At 34.8% G+C, this 18,659-nt stretch overlaps 1 protein-coding gene across 1 annotated transcript in view; it reads right to left on the reverse strand.

Annotated features, from left to right (window-relative positions):
• The window catches only part of LOC144439350 (glycine receptor subunit alpha-2-like), a 29,165-nt gene extending 15,709 nt beyond the window's left edge, over positions 1-13,456 (reverse strand). The window contains exon 1 of the mRNA XM_078128633.1: positions 13,266-13,456. Within this exon, the coding sequence (XP_077984759.1) occupies positions 13,266-13,345 (80 nt within the window). The 5' untranslated portion in view covers positions 13,346-13,456. The remainder of the gene's footprint in view (positions 1-13,265) is intronic.
• Positions 13,457-18,659: the final 5,203 nt, after the last annotated feature.

Raw genomic sequence — 18,659 nt, forward strand, 5'->3', positions numbered from 1 at the left:
ACAAATCGGAAGACAATATGACATACTTGCCATAAACTTACATCTCGGCTTTATCAAACTTATATGCTTGAGTCACAGTAAATTTTACTCATGATCAATAAAGCAATCATATGGAATTACAAGACATATCTCTAACCGTTGAAATTATTATTATCAATCTTTAAGTACGTTTAATGTGTGCAAATACAGAGCTATATAGATTCTGATCACTAAACACACTCTATTATGTATGCTGGGTGATTCATTATTATACTATTATATATGCCGCGGCATTCCATTGCTAAATTTACTAACACTTAACATACACTATTTCTTACACCACGTACAATCTTCATTACTGTCTACTAAATTTATTAACACTTCACATAGTACATTATATATAACGTGTCGCGGTTTTACCCCACAGTTTACATGACATTCTGCTAAATATACTACGAATATATACTAATACACCTAAATATATATACTAACACACTTTATAACATGCTACAGCCTTGCACCACAGTATACATGTGCTAAATTTACTAACACTTAACATTTAACACTTACATTAAGTCCTACACCCACGTATCATACAAAGGGCAAGTACGCTATGAATGCTACAAATGCTGATTGACGTCCACTTTTTATAAGAAATCTGACCCGAATGGAGTGGGTGCTGCGACATCACTAAGTGGAATAATTATACAAATCAACTACAGTCAGTGAAAATTCTAGGGTTATATGTATGCGGAAGGGTAGAAGAAAACCTAGCATGATTAATATTGATAACACTAACGTTGTGTTGTCACTTTACACTACATGGACATTTAATTTGCCGTTACCTTTTCAATTCCTTCAGTTTGTTCCAACTTTTAATCTAAAGAGCGTAATTTACTAGACCTAAATGCATTAAGGAAATTGTTTGGCGCAGCAAGCAATTTCACTTCAGTATCGGTCATTGAATACGATTGGGCGATGAATAACATTTAATCAGGTCTTCTTTGTGTCACACTTATGTGTGTGTTACTAGACTGTCTTTCCTAATCAGATTTGCTTCTTTAAGAATGAGACATGGATGGAATGACCGATATACTGCCTAAAGCGACGTGGCCGCTGATTTTCACAGCTGAATGTGCTATAAATTAAACGATCAATTTAGGTTTAAATTGTGAAGGGGTGGAAAGGCAGCCGCTAACTCTTATTTCGCATGTTTTGATTGTGTCTAACAATGCATTAGCCGACACAATAATTATCAGAGTCAGTTAGTTTTATCATAAATCTACATACGACACTGCAACTAGTTTTTCTTGTTAAGTTCCTACTATGCACAACTACGGTAATCTAGTTCGGTTTACAAGCCACGCTCCATTGCTGTTATAGCCTATACACTGAGGATAATCCATAGTTTGAAACATCTGTTATTACCAGTTTTTCAAATTTTGGAATAATACCATATTACTTCCTACATCTAGTCTGTAAGATACGACATTCGTGTCACATTATTAGCCAGCACTCATCTGATGAGGGGAACCCGATAGGGCTGACCAACACGACGTGTGTTACAGTCTATTTCTACATATTATTGCTATTAACTTTGTATGTACTTTACATTATGTTGATATACTGCTACATTTTGTAATTGTTTGTGTGGCTATTTTGGAATGGAATGTAGTCAGACTAATGTGCTGAAATTCAAATATGTCTTTATCATTCGGCTAGACTTGAAATTGTACGTAGTCAGTTGAAACATGTATTGGCATTGCCAGGGTGGAGTGTTTTATGTCCTTTCGAAGACAGACAATTGAACATTAATCGTGAATCCTCCTACAAATTCAATAATTGAAGGAAACATGTCACGTGTTTAATATTTCAATTGCTTCTCTATCGTTTGGCATGTCATTTAATGTATTATCAGTACGGTTAATGAACAGTGTAAGAAAATGAGGCACATTTATATTTTATATACTTTGCTTGTTACGTAATGATTGTGTTAACAAGGATTACATATTTACTAAAACGATGTCATAAATTAACATTACTAAATGTACAAGTCTTCGTAGAACACACAGCACCCTCAAATACTTTATATCTCTTATGACAAAGGTGGTGAGAAATAAATAGTGCAAAGTTTCTGTGATATGCAAGAAATGGTTTGATTTTGCTAATTAGATCATGATGGTCAGAGTCAAGGTACATACTACACAAACATGCATACACAAACGCACACACACACATACATACATACATACATACATACATACATACATACATACATACATACATACATACATACATACATACATACATACATACATGCGCGCACGCACACACCCTCACATACATACATACATACATACATACATACATACATACATACATACATACATACATACATACATACATACATACATACATACATAGATCCAAGTGGCGTTCTATAACTGACGATAAACATCATAAATGAAAGAAGCTACCATATAAAATGTACCATGCACAGTTGTATATTGTTGCTGTACTTTTCAAAAACACAAAGACTAAAATATAAATATAAGTTGAATAACTATATTCACTAATGGTTATACAGGTAGCTAGGGGGTCATGAGCCTGCCTGGAAATGACATAACAATTTGATTTATAACCGGGTAATGTCTTACCGTAGAGATTCAAATAATTTTTTCGAAAATGTAATTGCATACTGTCTCCTGTTGTCCAAATAACTATGTCTCAGAAGACATATTTGCAGACAGGTGCTAGCTAGATTTCAAGATTACAGTAAATAATGACAGCGAAATGGTCTGAACACAGACGTAAGTGAGCTCTATTGCAGTGTCTTTATTACATAATTACAAGGTGTATTTCAACTGGTATTTAGCATAAACTTCATTTTAAAGCATTACAGCTATTTAGTGACAATATTAATTTTGAGTCAAGTACAACAGATATTTCCGATTTACTTCAGACCAATTGGGCAACTATTCAATGTTTGTCTCCACAAACAAATATCCACAGATCTTAGTAGTTTATCTACCATGATAAGCTGTGTACTACTTTTTTTCTTCTACAAAACTGTACCTTATCTGAAAGTCAAATGGAATTCCTTTAGAATAACTTTCACGGCAGTTAGGTTCCAGCCTCATGAGTAATAAATTAAACAAGGCTTATAAATCAGCAATAACATCGTAACACATGGCCGCAGTTAATGCTGATAAGTAAGTGCCATACATATAACACCTTTTCCCATCGCACTATAGCCGTATATATTGCTCCAGACAACTGACGCTACTCTGTCCCCGGCCGATATATGACTTACAGACGAGATTTAGTATGTAATTATTATAATATTATAAATGATACTATTTGTGTGAGGCAAGAGGGTATAGGACCCAAGAAATGTGATTTCCCTGGGCCATAATTGACACTCATGACTTCAGCTAGTAACAATGGATGGTGTTATTTTTAACTCTTGACCCCTGAATTTGCTTGGTGTATTCGGTCTAAAATGTTCATTTTGATTTTTAAAAATGCGTTTTGTGGCAATTTTCTTAAGTTGTTTTATTTTGAGTGTATACGCCTAGTGGTTATTATATTCAGATTGGCTTATGACAAGTGGATTAGATATCAATAGAGTTTATTTTATTACAAAATGAAATTGCTTTCACAACATAGGATTAAAGCATTTATATAACGACCTCTATCCTACCAGGTCTCCAATTATACAGCTGCATCGACTGGGGCACAATCATGATGTTAAAAATCTTGCCTGAGGACTTTAGCCATCAGAAACAAAACAGAGGTCAGGCTCAAATCCAAGCTCTGCATTTAACGCCGGACACTTTTATGCATTCGACCATAATTACTCTACACTAATACGCCTCACCTAAACTTTTATTTACGTATTCGAGAAAAAAATATTAAAATCACAAAAATTGTGAAGTCTCACGAGAAATAGTGGATGCGGAAAACTGCCATCACCTTAAAAAGACACTCTAAAACTGTTCTTCCAATCTGTAATAGCTTTACATCTGAGAGGATGAAATAAACAACACAGAGACCATTTGAAAAACAATGGAAAACCAGAAGTAGACACTAACACAGAAAAAAAATCAAAAAAAAAATCTATCTACTCCACCTATTCTAAAATTTAGCGTACCTGGAACCACACAATTTTTTTATTGGGCTAAGTAAGATCTTCAGTAGACCCTGCTGAGAAATAAGCGTTTGTTGTTTCCTGGCTATAATGGTTACTACTACTCTTAGATTACCAGGGGATGAATTTAGATGGTTAATGTACTAATAACCCACAAGGGGAGATAAATAATAGACAAAAAATAAAGCTTATCTCAGCAAGACATAAGATATTGAGTTTATTTGATAATAATTTACGGTTTAATATAAAATAAAGTAAGGGTGTTTCTTTTGACAACTTTCCCTTATTTGGTGAACAGTTGGAAGCAAACCAAGCGTACTATGTTCATGTGTATAGAAAAAATAATGCCTAGTAGTTTAACATATACACGTGTTATTTTCATTAATAACATAGAAAACCATGTAATGTTCCACAAGCGGCTCGTTGACTATTTTGTGTTAGTCCCTCTCGCGAAGTGACGAAGCAATGGTGTCGTAGCGTGAATGAATTTATTGCGCCCACCATTACATAACTTAGTGTCGGCATAGAAAATTCAGTACAGTCAGAATAAAAGAAGAGCCATAATTTTGCGCATCGTTACTGATAATATCAATTTGTAACCAACAGGCGCCAATTTCAAATTTGGCGCCTGTTGCTGTTATACTATACCGGTCTGCTGTCAGACGACAACAGTCTCATATCCAATATTGCAAAGACACATGGGATACGATTCGCTGCTTGATACAATAACTAACACTTTAAATTAATAAACTGGTATACGGTATTTGCAGTCATGTTTGACGGTTATGTTAATGTAACTCCACAGACATGAATGGGTTGACTTCACAAGCTATCTAAATTTAGGTGAAAGCTCTTTTTACTTGCTAACTTCTTCTTATGTTGTCAACACTGAAATTCATATTAAAGCCATGATTACGTCATCAAGTCTGTGAGTATCCTTTTAGCTTCCAACCATTTCACTTGTCCTATATACATAGCATTTAGTTGAAGTGGTCTACTAGCAGTAGAACAGAACATGCAAATTACATAACTTATTTCCATTCCTAAACTGACATCTGTACGATGTGAAGTTGGGTGTGAATGCATATATTTAGTTCAAAATTAAACCTCTATCTCTCTGTCTGGCGCCAGCAACATTCTGCTGCATTTAGTAACTTTTGTGAGTTCCGTGACTTGCATAGTTGTTTAATTGAAAATGTTTAATCAAAACGCGTTTGTGAATGTGCGGCTTGCAAAGTGTATGTGTTACTCGGGCTACTCTAACACGCCACCGGTAACTTAAAATCACTACATTTATTTACTTCAAGCTTCACTGAGAGTTACCACCGAGTGTTAGGATCTCTTGAACACTGTAAGGGGAAACAGACCCAGCTAACACTAAGAAATGTCCGCTCAACCCTTGCTTAGTTTCATTCTCAAACTCCTCTTGTTTATCCAGCTACCAGCAAGTCTTATTTGAACTCCAATTGACATCCGTCGATTCCTATCTCCTGTTGTAATACAATGACATCATAGTATTGGCAAAAGTTATTTGTCTCAGCCTATTGTAAAACTACTATCATAATTAATTCTTCCTGGCTGAGAATGTCACCTACATTATTTCTCGAGGGACTAACACCATAGTTTTTTTGTTAACACTATCTCATATCAAATCATGTGTTCATATAACGAGATACTAGTATACTATTTCTCCGTTTAATTAAAACAAACATAAATATTAGTTCTTTCGTCAAATAGCCAAATGTTCCGAATTGAATAAAAAAATATGGACTTGTATTTAGTCACGTGTGTGAAGACGTGGGTGATTGCGCACATATACACCTACAATTATGTATATAACAGCACACTTTTGATAGCGAAGATGTCGTTAATATGCTCTATGTGTCAGTCGAGAATTTGAAAGCATTTTTAATTTCTTTACCTTTAATTTTAAGCTGATTCCACTCAGGAATTAAAAACCCTTTCATAAACTTGGGGTTTAGGAGAGTTGTTTCAACATTTCGCATTCACCTAAGTTCCACGTAATTGCCAAGAAACAGCAAACTGAAACTTGTTTCACATTCATTGTCCTAGCAGTGGTCCAGCGTTGCCTCATGGGAGTCAACAGACGTGTGTATTAGATGAACAAGATTGCTCACTTAGTGTACTATTTATCTGAAGGTAAAAAACACTTAGGAGTCATGAATATGCATTGCTCATCTAATACATATACATGCCTGCTGATTATCATGAGACAACACTGTATCACTGCTAGGACAGTCACATAACAAAGTCTGCGAATGTGAAACAAGACAAACTTTGGTGTTTCTTGGCAATCAAGCGAAATTAATGTGATGTGAAATCATGAAACGATTCCCCAGAACTCACAGTTTATGAAAATGCATTTATTTAGAGTGGCGTATTCCTTAAAATGAAAAAATATCTGGTTTAATGGAATCCGACTAACAGTGTTTTTTCCTTAACATCCTTCTGTAACACTGGTAAATTGCAGCTCAAGTCCTACTGCGTAATTATTGAGAGAGACAATATATTAAAAACTAGTAATCAAATAGGGAACTTGCAATCCAAACTGAGCATGCTCAGATGCAAAGGACTATGTGATTATCTGTGGTTATCATAATACCTAATCAGGAGTTACCGACAAAATAAACCTCCCACAATAGTCAGGGTGACTATGAATTGATCATTTGTGGTTATGTAGACAATGTAACATTATTATTTACAATACTATTTGATTAGTATTTATTATCACATTTCCCATGATGCAACATTCAACATGGCTGGTTTGCAAGTTCCCTATTGGCACCACTAATAAGCTTGATCGACGCTGAAAAGACCATGTCGTTATCATCGAGGCTTGACGAGGGCAAGATGTTGTAATAATCCATACAAATGTGTTCTGGATGACATAATGATCTCTGCAATCAACACAATGGCCATTTGATTGTAAATTACCGATGCTAATTTCATATCTATATGCGTGGGTGGATTAATGCAGACATTAACACAGCCAACAATCATATATGAATTATATTGGTTGAAGATTTACAAAATAAGCGTTTCTAGTACTGGCCATGTGCATTTCAAGTCGATGAAAGTAATGTCGTTTGGTTATTTTGTTAAGAGAAACGCACACCGCAAATTTTAATGGATAATATCTATTTCATTTGAATGGTTACGTGTATATGGTTCACTTGTTCAAAAGCGCGATGATTTACTGTCTCTGACTGAATAAAACACATATAATTTACAGAATCGAAGATTGTTGTCATTATATTTCTTGTAGGTACAACTCGTTTATCAACTCTTTTTTTTTAAATGACGTCCTTGTCAGTTGAAGATTAAATGTTGTTCACGAATAAGATTAATCATTGTAACTTAAGAAGCATATATTTAACAATCAATGTCTTCAAACAAAACGAAAATTGTGGATGCTTGAAAATGCTATAGATCATGTCTACAAAAAAAAAGTTAATGACAGTTTGATTGACAGTATCACATTTAGCGCGGCCATGACCTTGTGTCGAATGTTAACCAATAAAGTCTTGCTTACAACGAATTTTGTCAATCGATCGTTTGATAACCTCCCGCTATTTCGAAAGGGTGTGACGTCATCGCGGACTCTCTCTCAAAAACGTTAATACAAAGAAACTCCATGTAAGTGTCTACCCCTATATCATCAGGTATACACTTGCTTTTAAGAGCTTTGACTTTGATATTCAGGGTCAATAATCAAAATCCATCACATATATATATATCACAGATTCTTTGTAAACATCCGTTTGCTGTTGTGCACCAATTTACTGTAAACCATGTCACCATTTAGTATGGAAGTAAAGTATTTGGGACAGTGACTCCTATGAAGAATTATTTATTCAAACTATACCTTCAGTAGTCAAATTACTTACATAAATTACTTACACACAGATTGGCTCACTGCAAAACTGATGAGACAACTTGGAGGCAAAATGACTATCCAAACTATCTTGTTTCTGAGAACATGCCATATTCTATATGTGAACAGTTGTACTGGCGTGTGTGTCAGACTACGTGTCTTTAAAAAACATGACTGGGGTATTATGAACTTCTGGAAGATAACACTTTTTATGAGGAAACATGCTGTTTATCTTTGTGTAATGGTATGGCGTATAGTCGAATGTACGATGAAAATAAAATCACCGCAAAAAAAAAAGTAATGGACATGAGAGAGTTTTTAAAAAGCCTTTGGATAGTTATTGGTTTCACGTTTCGTTGCAACATATGCATTTTCATACAAATGGGATCGGATACATGGCACGTTACTCTGTCTTATCAGATTTACCATAAAAAGGACTAGGCCTCAGTATTTGAAAACACCTGTTCAACATAGATAATGAGTCCTAAGGGAGAACACCATTCAATTAATTATTGAAAGCATTGTGCAATGCAATATCCCATGGGTAGACAATTGCACCACAGATATATCCGTAATGATTTGTCTTTCCGCGGCTTATTTATGTACATATGTCGTGAATAACATGTTGTTCTGCAACAGATGGTGTAAGTTCATTTACAATGACGTCCATTTTAGTGTACTGACGTAATTGGCACCGCACCAAGCACAGTTTGAATATACGGAATTAAAAAAAGTTGTATGTCTGCGTCTGTGTAGTATTTTGTTGCCGTGCAAAAGAACCCCTAAAACAGCATCTCTCATACATATAACGATCACCCTGTCCGTCACACGAACAATTTGATAATAGACATCGACTATACACATGAGCATTTCGTCAGTTTTATAACATAATATTGTCTACACAAACATAAACATTATACTGCCAAATATTGTCTCACAACATTCGTTTCATCAAAACAGCTTTATATAGATAGACAATTATCTCCAATATCATTTGACCTAACATGCATTTTTCATCTTTTCTTACTGTTATGGAATAAAACCATTGTCGTACTGTCATAAAATGTGAAAGGTACCCGAACAGTTAACAAATACACATGTAGTACATGCCCCACCTCGTTTAGTTTTGTCAGCGAACAGGTAGATGTATTTATGCTCGAACTAACAGTGACGTATTGTAATCATTAAAAGTCAACTCATCGTGATATAATAAACGTAAATGCTATTGACATCACCATGCAGACAAAAGAATAAAAAAGGCATACCAGCACTTTCTACTGTCACCCACTCGTCAGTTTAACTCTGTTTTTAGCACAATGAAATGTTATACAAAGTTCACTAGGGGTAGCAAAATGACAAATTCTCATTAAAAGTGATAAAAGTTAGTAGTATTGACAGATGAAATAAATAGTTTTCTTCTGGTGTAATGCCGACGTTTCACTACATTATAACCTATGTCCATGCATATATTATATGAGAACAGACAATACAACCGCGATTGTTTAACGAGATAAATGTATACCATAGACTAACGAGATAAATATATACCATAGACGAACGAGATAAATATATACCATAGACTAACGAGATAAATATATACAATAGACGAACGAGATAAATGTATACCATAGACTAACGAGACAAATGTATACCATAGTGAAAATGCACTGGTACCAAAATTCAACAAAGTGCCATCTCCTTTTGCCGAACATCTCTGGACTTGTTTGCGGTGCGTCATCTTAATATCACGTGACTGTCATACTTAGTGCATGCATAAAGGGGAAGTCATAGTGGTTGGAAAATGGAAACAAATTATTAATATTCGACTTTAATTTCCAGCATGGGAATATAAATACAGCTGTATGGTATATGTCATACAAATCCAACTCGTTAATATTTATATACTCCTTATGTATCAAAACATTAATCTATAAACGTTTGAAACTGCATGAAATGGTAATGAGAGCCCACTTTCCGTACACAGACACACACAGACACACAGAGACACACAGAGACATGCATGAACGCTCATCTATCATTTTTCCCCATTTGTATAGATGCTTTGAAGTGATCTGGCCAGGACTAACTTTGAGATAATGGTTTGTTTTCCCAAATTAACAATTCAAATCCTGTCTCGTGATATACGGTCTCTTAACCACTTTTAAACACGTGACCCGTAGAAGTCTTGTAAGTTACCATGGCTCTATAAAAGTCCCTGCTCCGACTCCACTGAATCAATTACGCTCCAAAATAAATGACATGCTGTCCCATAGTGCCAAATATAGTAAACCTATGTATGTTATTAAGATGGTTATGAATACTCAATGGAATTTGGATAAACACGTTTTACTTTTCAGAAATCCATAATGGCGATTCAAAAAGATCAAACTATGAACAAGGCCGTGATATTTCATAATTCAATGAATTGTACAATATATTGTTCATTTTAAAATCGAGGAGGGGGGGGGGGCGGATTTGAGGAATTTCTATCTCGATATTCAGATGAAATCCAAAATGACATTTCGACGTAGGGGTTCGTCAGCTTCAGTCGTTCAATGATCGCATTGTAGCAGATGTGTGACCTTGTATTTCAGTCAAGGCAAAATCAATTTACCATTGCCGTGAATTTGTCTTCACATTTAATATCTAGAGAGTTGTATCACAATGTAATATGTCTATTTGATATTGACAGTGACACAATTCCCAAAAGCTCTGTCAAACTGTCCGATGTTGTTTTACTCATATGTTGGTTCCACTGACATTGTCACTACGCATACACACATTCGTATATGAGAGATCTAAGGTTACAATATTGTAAGGTTATATTATATATATCCCATAATTTGCATTTCTTCGCGGTAAAATTACTGTTGAAATACCCATTGCTTCAAAAATATTCATTGGTTATCCATATGCACTAAGTCAGAACTGAGCGAAAAAGGGAGATGTTTCTAGATATTCGTTACGAAAAAGTACGGCATGATTTAATCATCAAAGTGTATAGTGAGTTTAACACTTCCTCGAATTATTCGAGGGTTGAATTTTTTTTTTAAAGTTTAGGAAGATTGCCAAACGCTTACTCTCAATAGCACGAGTTACTTCCACATCCTATTTGTAGTAGTCGTAGTCATTCAACAAGCCTGTTGTTGTTTCACTCACGAGTATTATTCATAACATAATTATGAACGAACGACAATGAACCACATCGATCAGAATAGGGCACAATTCAAACACAAGCTAGATTGAAGAAAAGTCGACGTAAAAAAATACTTGCCCGACCTTATTCACATTTGCGTCTTTTACTTTTAACGGGAAGACTAAGAAATCGAAACTACATTAATATTTATAATTAGTTGATGGCCGGACAGTGATATTTCAAACACTATGTATGTTAAACGCATTACGAACGGTGTGTTCACTCATCATGCTATTAATAAACTATTCAAATTTTCTAAGGCTGAAATCACTATTTATGTATCATTATATTGTACACAGACGATCGATCAAAATTTCACAATACAAGGAATGCCTAGACTAAATGTGCAGTGGTTGGTTATGTTGTTTTTTTTTATAATGCGCACAATGTGACATCTGCTATAATGTATAAGACGAAATTAAAAACAAATATGTGTTTCCGATTACCCGACCGATCCTAGTTTAAGCTGCCAACCCGACATTTTTTAAACAGACTTTGAAAGCAAAAAGATAAGAAATTCTTTGTCTTCTTGACCTCCATGCACGTCTAGTTTTTTTTTTCTTTCTCCAGTGACGTATGTACATATTTCATCAAAAGAATTACAGCAGAGGTATTCTGACCACCGTTTTCGTTTGTTATTGAGTCGAATATATATATATATATATATATATATATATATATATATATATATATATATATATATATATATATATATATATATATATATATTAAAAAACAATTAAAAAAGTATAGATAAAATACGATAAAATAAAATAAAACCATGACCCACCATACCTATTTTCTGAGGCCATATTATCGAAAACACTCAATTATTTCTTTTTCTCCTAAGTAAGCTGGATTCGAAGTGTTGCATTATTGAATGTTCGAAGTCACGTCGCCGTCCTCAAAGTGTAAACAATTGCACAGTGCAAGTGACAGAGACTACATTTCAATATCATTAATAGAGTAAACTCCTTGTATGGTAAACGTGTGGCAGATTTAATCAAACCCTGGCCTTGACTCCAACCGAAACTGCAGTGGTAAGAAACACCGGGTTTAATCACACGGCCACTGACAACTCTCCCGATAAATCAACTCACACCGCAAACAGAAAAAGGTCGACTTTTTAACAATAGGTATCATTTTTGAACAAGAATAGATGTTTTTGATGTTTTGTTTTGTTTTGTTTTGTTGTTTGTTTTTTTTTTGGGGGGGGGTGTTTTCTTTTTCAAAAAATCGAAGCAACAGCAAAACCGGCAAAATGTCCTCAATGAAAATATGAAACACAAGTTCAACTATTATACTCTCATTGGTTGAATTTTATGAAACATCGACTTTACAGGTTGCTTCAAAAGTGTCTTTTATGATCATGACTCGATCATCTTGGATGCTGTAAACATTGACAATGCTCGAGGGCCTGACAAGAACGTTCTTGTCGAAGTCTCGTAATGTTTGCTAATATCAACATTGAATTATAGCATTGAAATAGTCGTACGACGGAAGATTGACTGTGACGTCACACAATGGAATGGGAACTGAGCTTTGAATACGTTAATATAGAAAAATGCGATGATTTATTTGAACTGGTTGTAATTTGATATAGTTTTTATCAAGTTGATTGATACTCATGCCGTACACCATAAATCTGACATATAATCAAATATTTCTTCGTTCTTTTACAGTTTGGATATTCTCATCTTCTGCGCTTTTCCATAAAACATCGAAGTGTAGGGTCTACAATATCATTGGAATGTTCAACGACCGTAAAGGCGTCCTACATGACTGTATTTAGATCAAAGAACCCCTTACTAAGTATTTGCTACCATGCAAGGTGGCCGGGGCAATAACGCACGCAGCAATGTCATTTTATGAGAATAGAAAGTACAGTGTCCTCTCTATACAAACAAAAATGCTGAAAATAGTCTTGGTATTTTTGCCATAAAATACGCTTACAACGTCGAGATATAAAGTAAGGTTGATGCCCAGCATACTGCCATACATGTACGGTGTAGTATACACTAGAAACATTAAACACGTTGCCTTACCTGCTATATGTACCATGGTTCATGCAAAGAAAGGTGAATATTGCTGTCAAGCTCTGTATACGTCCGATGCTGGAAACCATAGTTTTTTTCTTTTATCCAGGTCAACGTTGTTTATTTTGATGAGTTGATAGACAATTATGTCAAAATGAAGTTGCTGGTAGGATACGGACGCCTGTTTCGACTTCACCACCTATTCCGCTGAGCTGTCAAACGTTGTGTCTCACTTTCAACTTTCACACACGGATATATAAATCCCGACTGACGTGACGTGACTACGAATTATCTCTCCAAAGGTAGCCACGTCACGTGCAATGGAGTATGTTAATGCTCTCAGATCAGGTAGATGTGAAAGCCAATAGATTAAACCGAAGGGCCTTGATCGTAATCAGTCACCCCCTGAGCCTGCACCACGTTGGAAGTCTGCCAATTTTTCAAGTAATGACTTTGTCATTTTTCTCGTATAAATACTGAAATACTTACCACACTTTTCTCGATCGTGATCGCGACGGCTTGTATAATATTTTCTATCAGAGACGATCTACATGCTTTAGGTACACCGCATGACGAGATAAATGTACATAAAAACTCCATTAAGGCCGGTGTGTGCATGAAAGTTTTGCATGACTGGTTCATTAATTTAGACAGTGAATGAGCGATTATTTTACAGTTTAGATACATTTGACTATTGTTGTGTTCCTGACATACCTGATTACAGGAATTCTTACTTCCAATGGGGATATGTTTGGATACTAGGACTGTGCGTTATTCTAACCTTAACATGATATAGCCATGGGATTATAACTTCACCATAGTCGCTGGGTCAAAGAAAACCTACTCACAAAGACCGATGGAGCGAAACGCTGAACTAATAAGATGACGTAATCTATGCAGCGGATTCACTTTTTCAACGATATTTTCAAGTTAAAAGCTTGTGTATTTGTACAAAATCAAATGAAAATTTACTGTTTTCCTTTATACCTAGAAGTCTCTCTTCGCGTCGCTGTATTACACCGGTAACATTCTAAATAGAAATCCAACGGCAAGTATGAATTATGAATGCCAACATATAGTTGAAGCAAATATGTGCACGTAGGTATATGTGCATAGTCAAACGTACATACAACCATGAATAAACATAACGGTGCATAAGTGAATCAACCTTATAACAATACAACCATTCAACCATTCAACCATACATACATACATACATACATACATACATACATACATACATACATACATACATACATACATACATATACACATGCGATATCACGGTGACATAAAACAAGGGGCAGAATTGTACGAAAAAATAGGAGCACATGTTTGCACAATAAATCAGTAACGAATCAGTAAATTTTAACACACGTTCATACATACTAAATTCATAGAGACAAATGCGCCGGCATTAAAAGACGAACTTTATGAACTTAATTTGTTTATACGCGCTTGAGGCTTGAAGGGTATAAATAGAAAAATACGGTGCAAAAAAAATATTGGTTTATTACAGGTAAATAGACCCAAACATAACTAACTATATACCTACATAGGGTCGTCAGACTTTCTAAGCAAGCAATACATTGAATTGGAATGAAAACATTGAAACCATAACCCTGCCATTCATTCAGTGCATGTTGATATATCCTGCAGTAGTAAGTGATGCAATGTCATCATCTACATAAATGTATATATAAAATTATAACTTTTATTGAATTTCGACTGATTGAGAGTCGGAGTAAGTGTCAAATTTCCCAGATTACCATGGTGACCGTGATTGGATACCACTCTCAAACAATTGCTTGCCTTTTATATTAAAGAAATTTCTCTCATCCTGATTTTTATTCAATACATGTCGCCAAACATTGCATACATTCATCATTTCTACTGACAGCGATACCAGCCTTCCACAGTCCGCTACGATGTCTGAAATATAACAATCATAGTACATTTTGTCGGACTCTCAGTTCTATACTGTGAACCTAAACCAATCTATCGTACGGACTCTGACAACGTTATCACAATTTAATTATATCGTCGGGAAATCCTCAAAGGCATGTCACATGCATGCCATAACACCTTTTTATTTTAATTATCTTAAAAGTTTTCAATGCCATAACATTTTCAATAACGTAAAAACAATGTGTGTTCTGTGCAAGGCTAAAGATTCCGAAGAGTAACTATTAAAGTGCTGATGTTAGGAATAATGCACGGTGTTCATAAAAAAAGAACGTAAATACCCGGTAATCGTCAAACTATTCAAGTGGCCTATACAATATTGTTATTTAGGAGTGCTGCATTGCACGTCATTTCCCGAGTTGAATGTAATCGACCGCCGTAGAAGTAATTGTGTGCAAATCAACTTGACTCCTGCTTTGCCCAACAGTTACTATGAAAGATTTTTCGATCAATGAAGACAAACCTATATGAGATATGCGAGAGAATATTCTTACATTTAGCGCTTTATTGTTAATCTTACAGTATAATTAACACCATGTCGTGATATAATGGTTGCAGGAAAACACAAACATTTACAGATCTTTACACAGGCATGCAGAAAACGAGGTGCATATACAAACTGTTGTGCTGTCTGAAACAATTTTCAATTTTGGTCAATTACGTTAGAAGGAGATAAGGCGAGGCCTAACCAAAACATGTACAGTGTTTTATCCTTCAAGAACTATTGATCTCACCCCTACATATACTATATTTATGTCGATTTTGTGGTACAGTTACAAAATAATAACATATATCTCCTTTAGTTCGGTATCAAAAGTTGCATTGTTTGAGAACCGGAATTATGAATGTGATTCAGGCGAACAGAACATTCTGATTGACGAGATGTAGGGGAAGTGTAATAGCCCGTGGTGCGTCGATGATTGTGTAAAAAGAAGTGTCAATTAGGTTAACATTTGTAAAAATGTACAGACTTGGAAACCGATGACTGTTTATGTGATGATTGATCACAAATTCATGCTTTTTCTGTTTCAGTACAAGTTTATATAAATTCGCTGGATGGCTTGCGTCGAACACTTTAGATATGGCAAATATAGGGTGTATAGACTGACTCTAAAGTTTTAATAAAATACAAATCAATCAATCAATCAATCAATCAATCAATCAATCAATCAATCAATCAAGCAACCAGTATAATAAAATATATGGCCATAGTACTAGATAAAACATTGATTGACTGATTGATTGATTGATTGATTGATTGATTGATTGATTGATTGATTGATTGATTGATTGATTAAAATTATATATATATATATTATGTGAATCAAACGGAATATTTAAACATAGACATTCAACTGTACTGGATTTTACAAAAGTAACTTGATATTTCTATCGGGAATGTCTAAACTGTTGAAAAGCTTTCCTGACTCTGTTTCAATCATCTGATGGCAGAATCATTCTTTTAAATATAGGGTGGGTTCAAAAAGAAAAAAACAACCGGGCGAATTCCGTGTAATTAAAGATATCTACAAAGTGTGGTATTTTCTAAATCCGGAGATCACTGCAATATGGTGAATGTAAATCATAATCGTAGTTTCATTCGGATAAATGAAGAAACAAAACCCACTGACGACCGCTGTAATGGTATTACTGTCAAAATTGAGGTTTGAAAGGTCAAATAGTAGTAAGCGGTTCCAGAAATAACATAAAATGATAACCTAAAGTAGATGATTGAAAAAACAGGTCAACTTTAGTCAAACGAAATTGAAAGGATTAATGTTTTGAAAAGAAGATTAACCAGAATATTAGTCCGTGTCTGTTCGACTCCCCTTCGGACTAAGTTTTCAAGGAACGCACTTGTTTAAATGATTACATTTACATACAAGATTTTTCAGAAATTTTTACTGTGATATCGATGCATCATATGTTCTAGTATGATTTCTCTAATATATATATATGAATGATTTTGTTATATAAGTATTCAAGGCATAAATATATTGGAATGTCTTGCTAAACTCTAAGTACTGAAGGCATAAATACACTGCAATATGTTGTTAAAAGTCTGCATGTTTGAACAGAAATATAATGGAATATCTAGTTAGAATCTAATATCCAAGGCGTAAATATACTGAAGTAGCTTATTACAAAGTGTTGAGTGCTAAATGTCTGTATTCCTGAAATATTTTGCTAATTAAGTATTCAAGCCACGAATATTTATATATAACCGCATTAAAGCATAATATTCCTAGTATATGAATTCGCGGACTGATACAAATTCGAACCTTAAGAGAGTTTGTGTAGTTCGTGAAATCATGCCAGGAACATTATGATGTAAAAGTAACATGATTGATTTCGTTGGATTATATATTTATCACGTATATAATATCAAATCTTCATCATTCTGTGTGACATCGAATAGGACAGATCACAGACCCCAATCATTCCCAGTGTGTTCTACAGATATTTTTTCAACTCTTCAGAGAATAACTGATATATCTATGTCACATTTTTCATAATCGCCAAACTGACTCAAAATCTGTAGAATATAGAAATTCCATTCAAGTGTCTATCATCCATTTAATATGTAAGCCTTCCTTAAAGATCATTACCCTTGACCTAGCCCTTCAGGGTCAATTATAACCATCAAACTATCTGTACTTTGCGACAATTTATTTTGTTTTAAATCTCGGGCATCGATAACAGAGCGAAAAGCTCACGTGTACTAATTTTGCTGCTGATATCACCCTAGAAATTCAAGTGTTAACTTCCATAGTATAAGATGTTACCTATCTTCCGGTGTTATTACATTTGTCCTTTACCCCGACCTTTATGGGTAATGACTGATGAATAGCAGCCATATTCGTTGTAAAAAATCTTGTTTTACTGCATAACTTGAATAACTACAATATAGCTCGAGACTGCTTTCAAATGCATGCATGGGCCGATTGAGTCAATCAAACATGACACAACTATGTCCGAAACAGAAGTCCACATGTGTACATTTCTTGGTTTCATGACCTTGTCCCCAAAAGGTAATCATCTTTGTCATAAATATTCACATTTTGCATTCTATCTCTGAAGCTTAATTTACAGATATCCCATTTTAGTGTCTACAACTCTGTTATCTGTAATGAGCTTTCTAGTGAGACTCTGACTTTGGATCTTCAAGAGAAAATAGCCGAGCATTATCACAGTGCACATTTCAACCAAACCAGGTACAAATGTCAGATACAGTAGTCCACATATGCACATCGCAACTTATACAATATACGTTGCTATTCTGTTGTCTGGTTGTCCGAGGTTAAATTTTAAACCTCTCTCACAGATTTCCCATTGGAAATCTATACATAAGTTTCATCATTAAATGTATGTAATCATTGGCCATTTGTTTACCATTTATCCATATATTTGGTGTTACCATTTCAAATATCACAATGA

The sequence above is a fragment of the Glandiceps talaboti genome, chromosome 8, assembly GCF_964340395.1.
Source record: "Glandiceps talaboti chromosome 8, keGlaTala1.1, whole genome shotgun sequence".
Lineage (NCBI taxonomy): Eukaryota > Metazoa > Hemichordata > Enteropneusta > Spengelidae > Glandiceps > Glandiceps talaboti.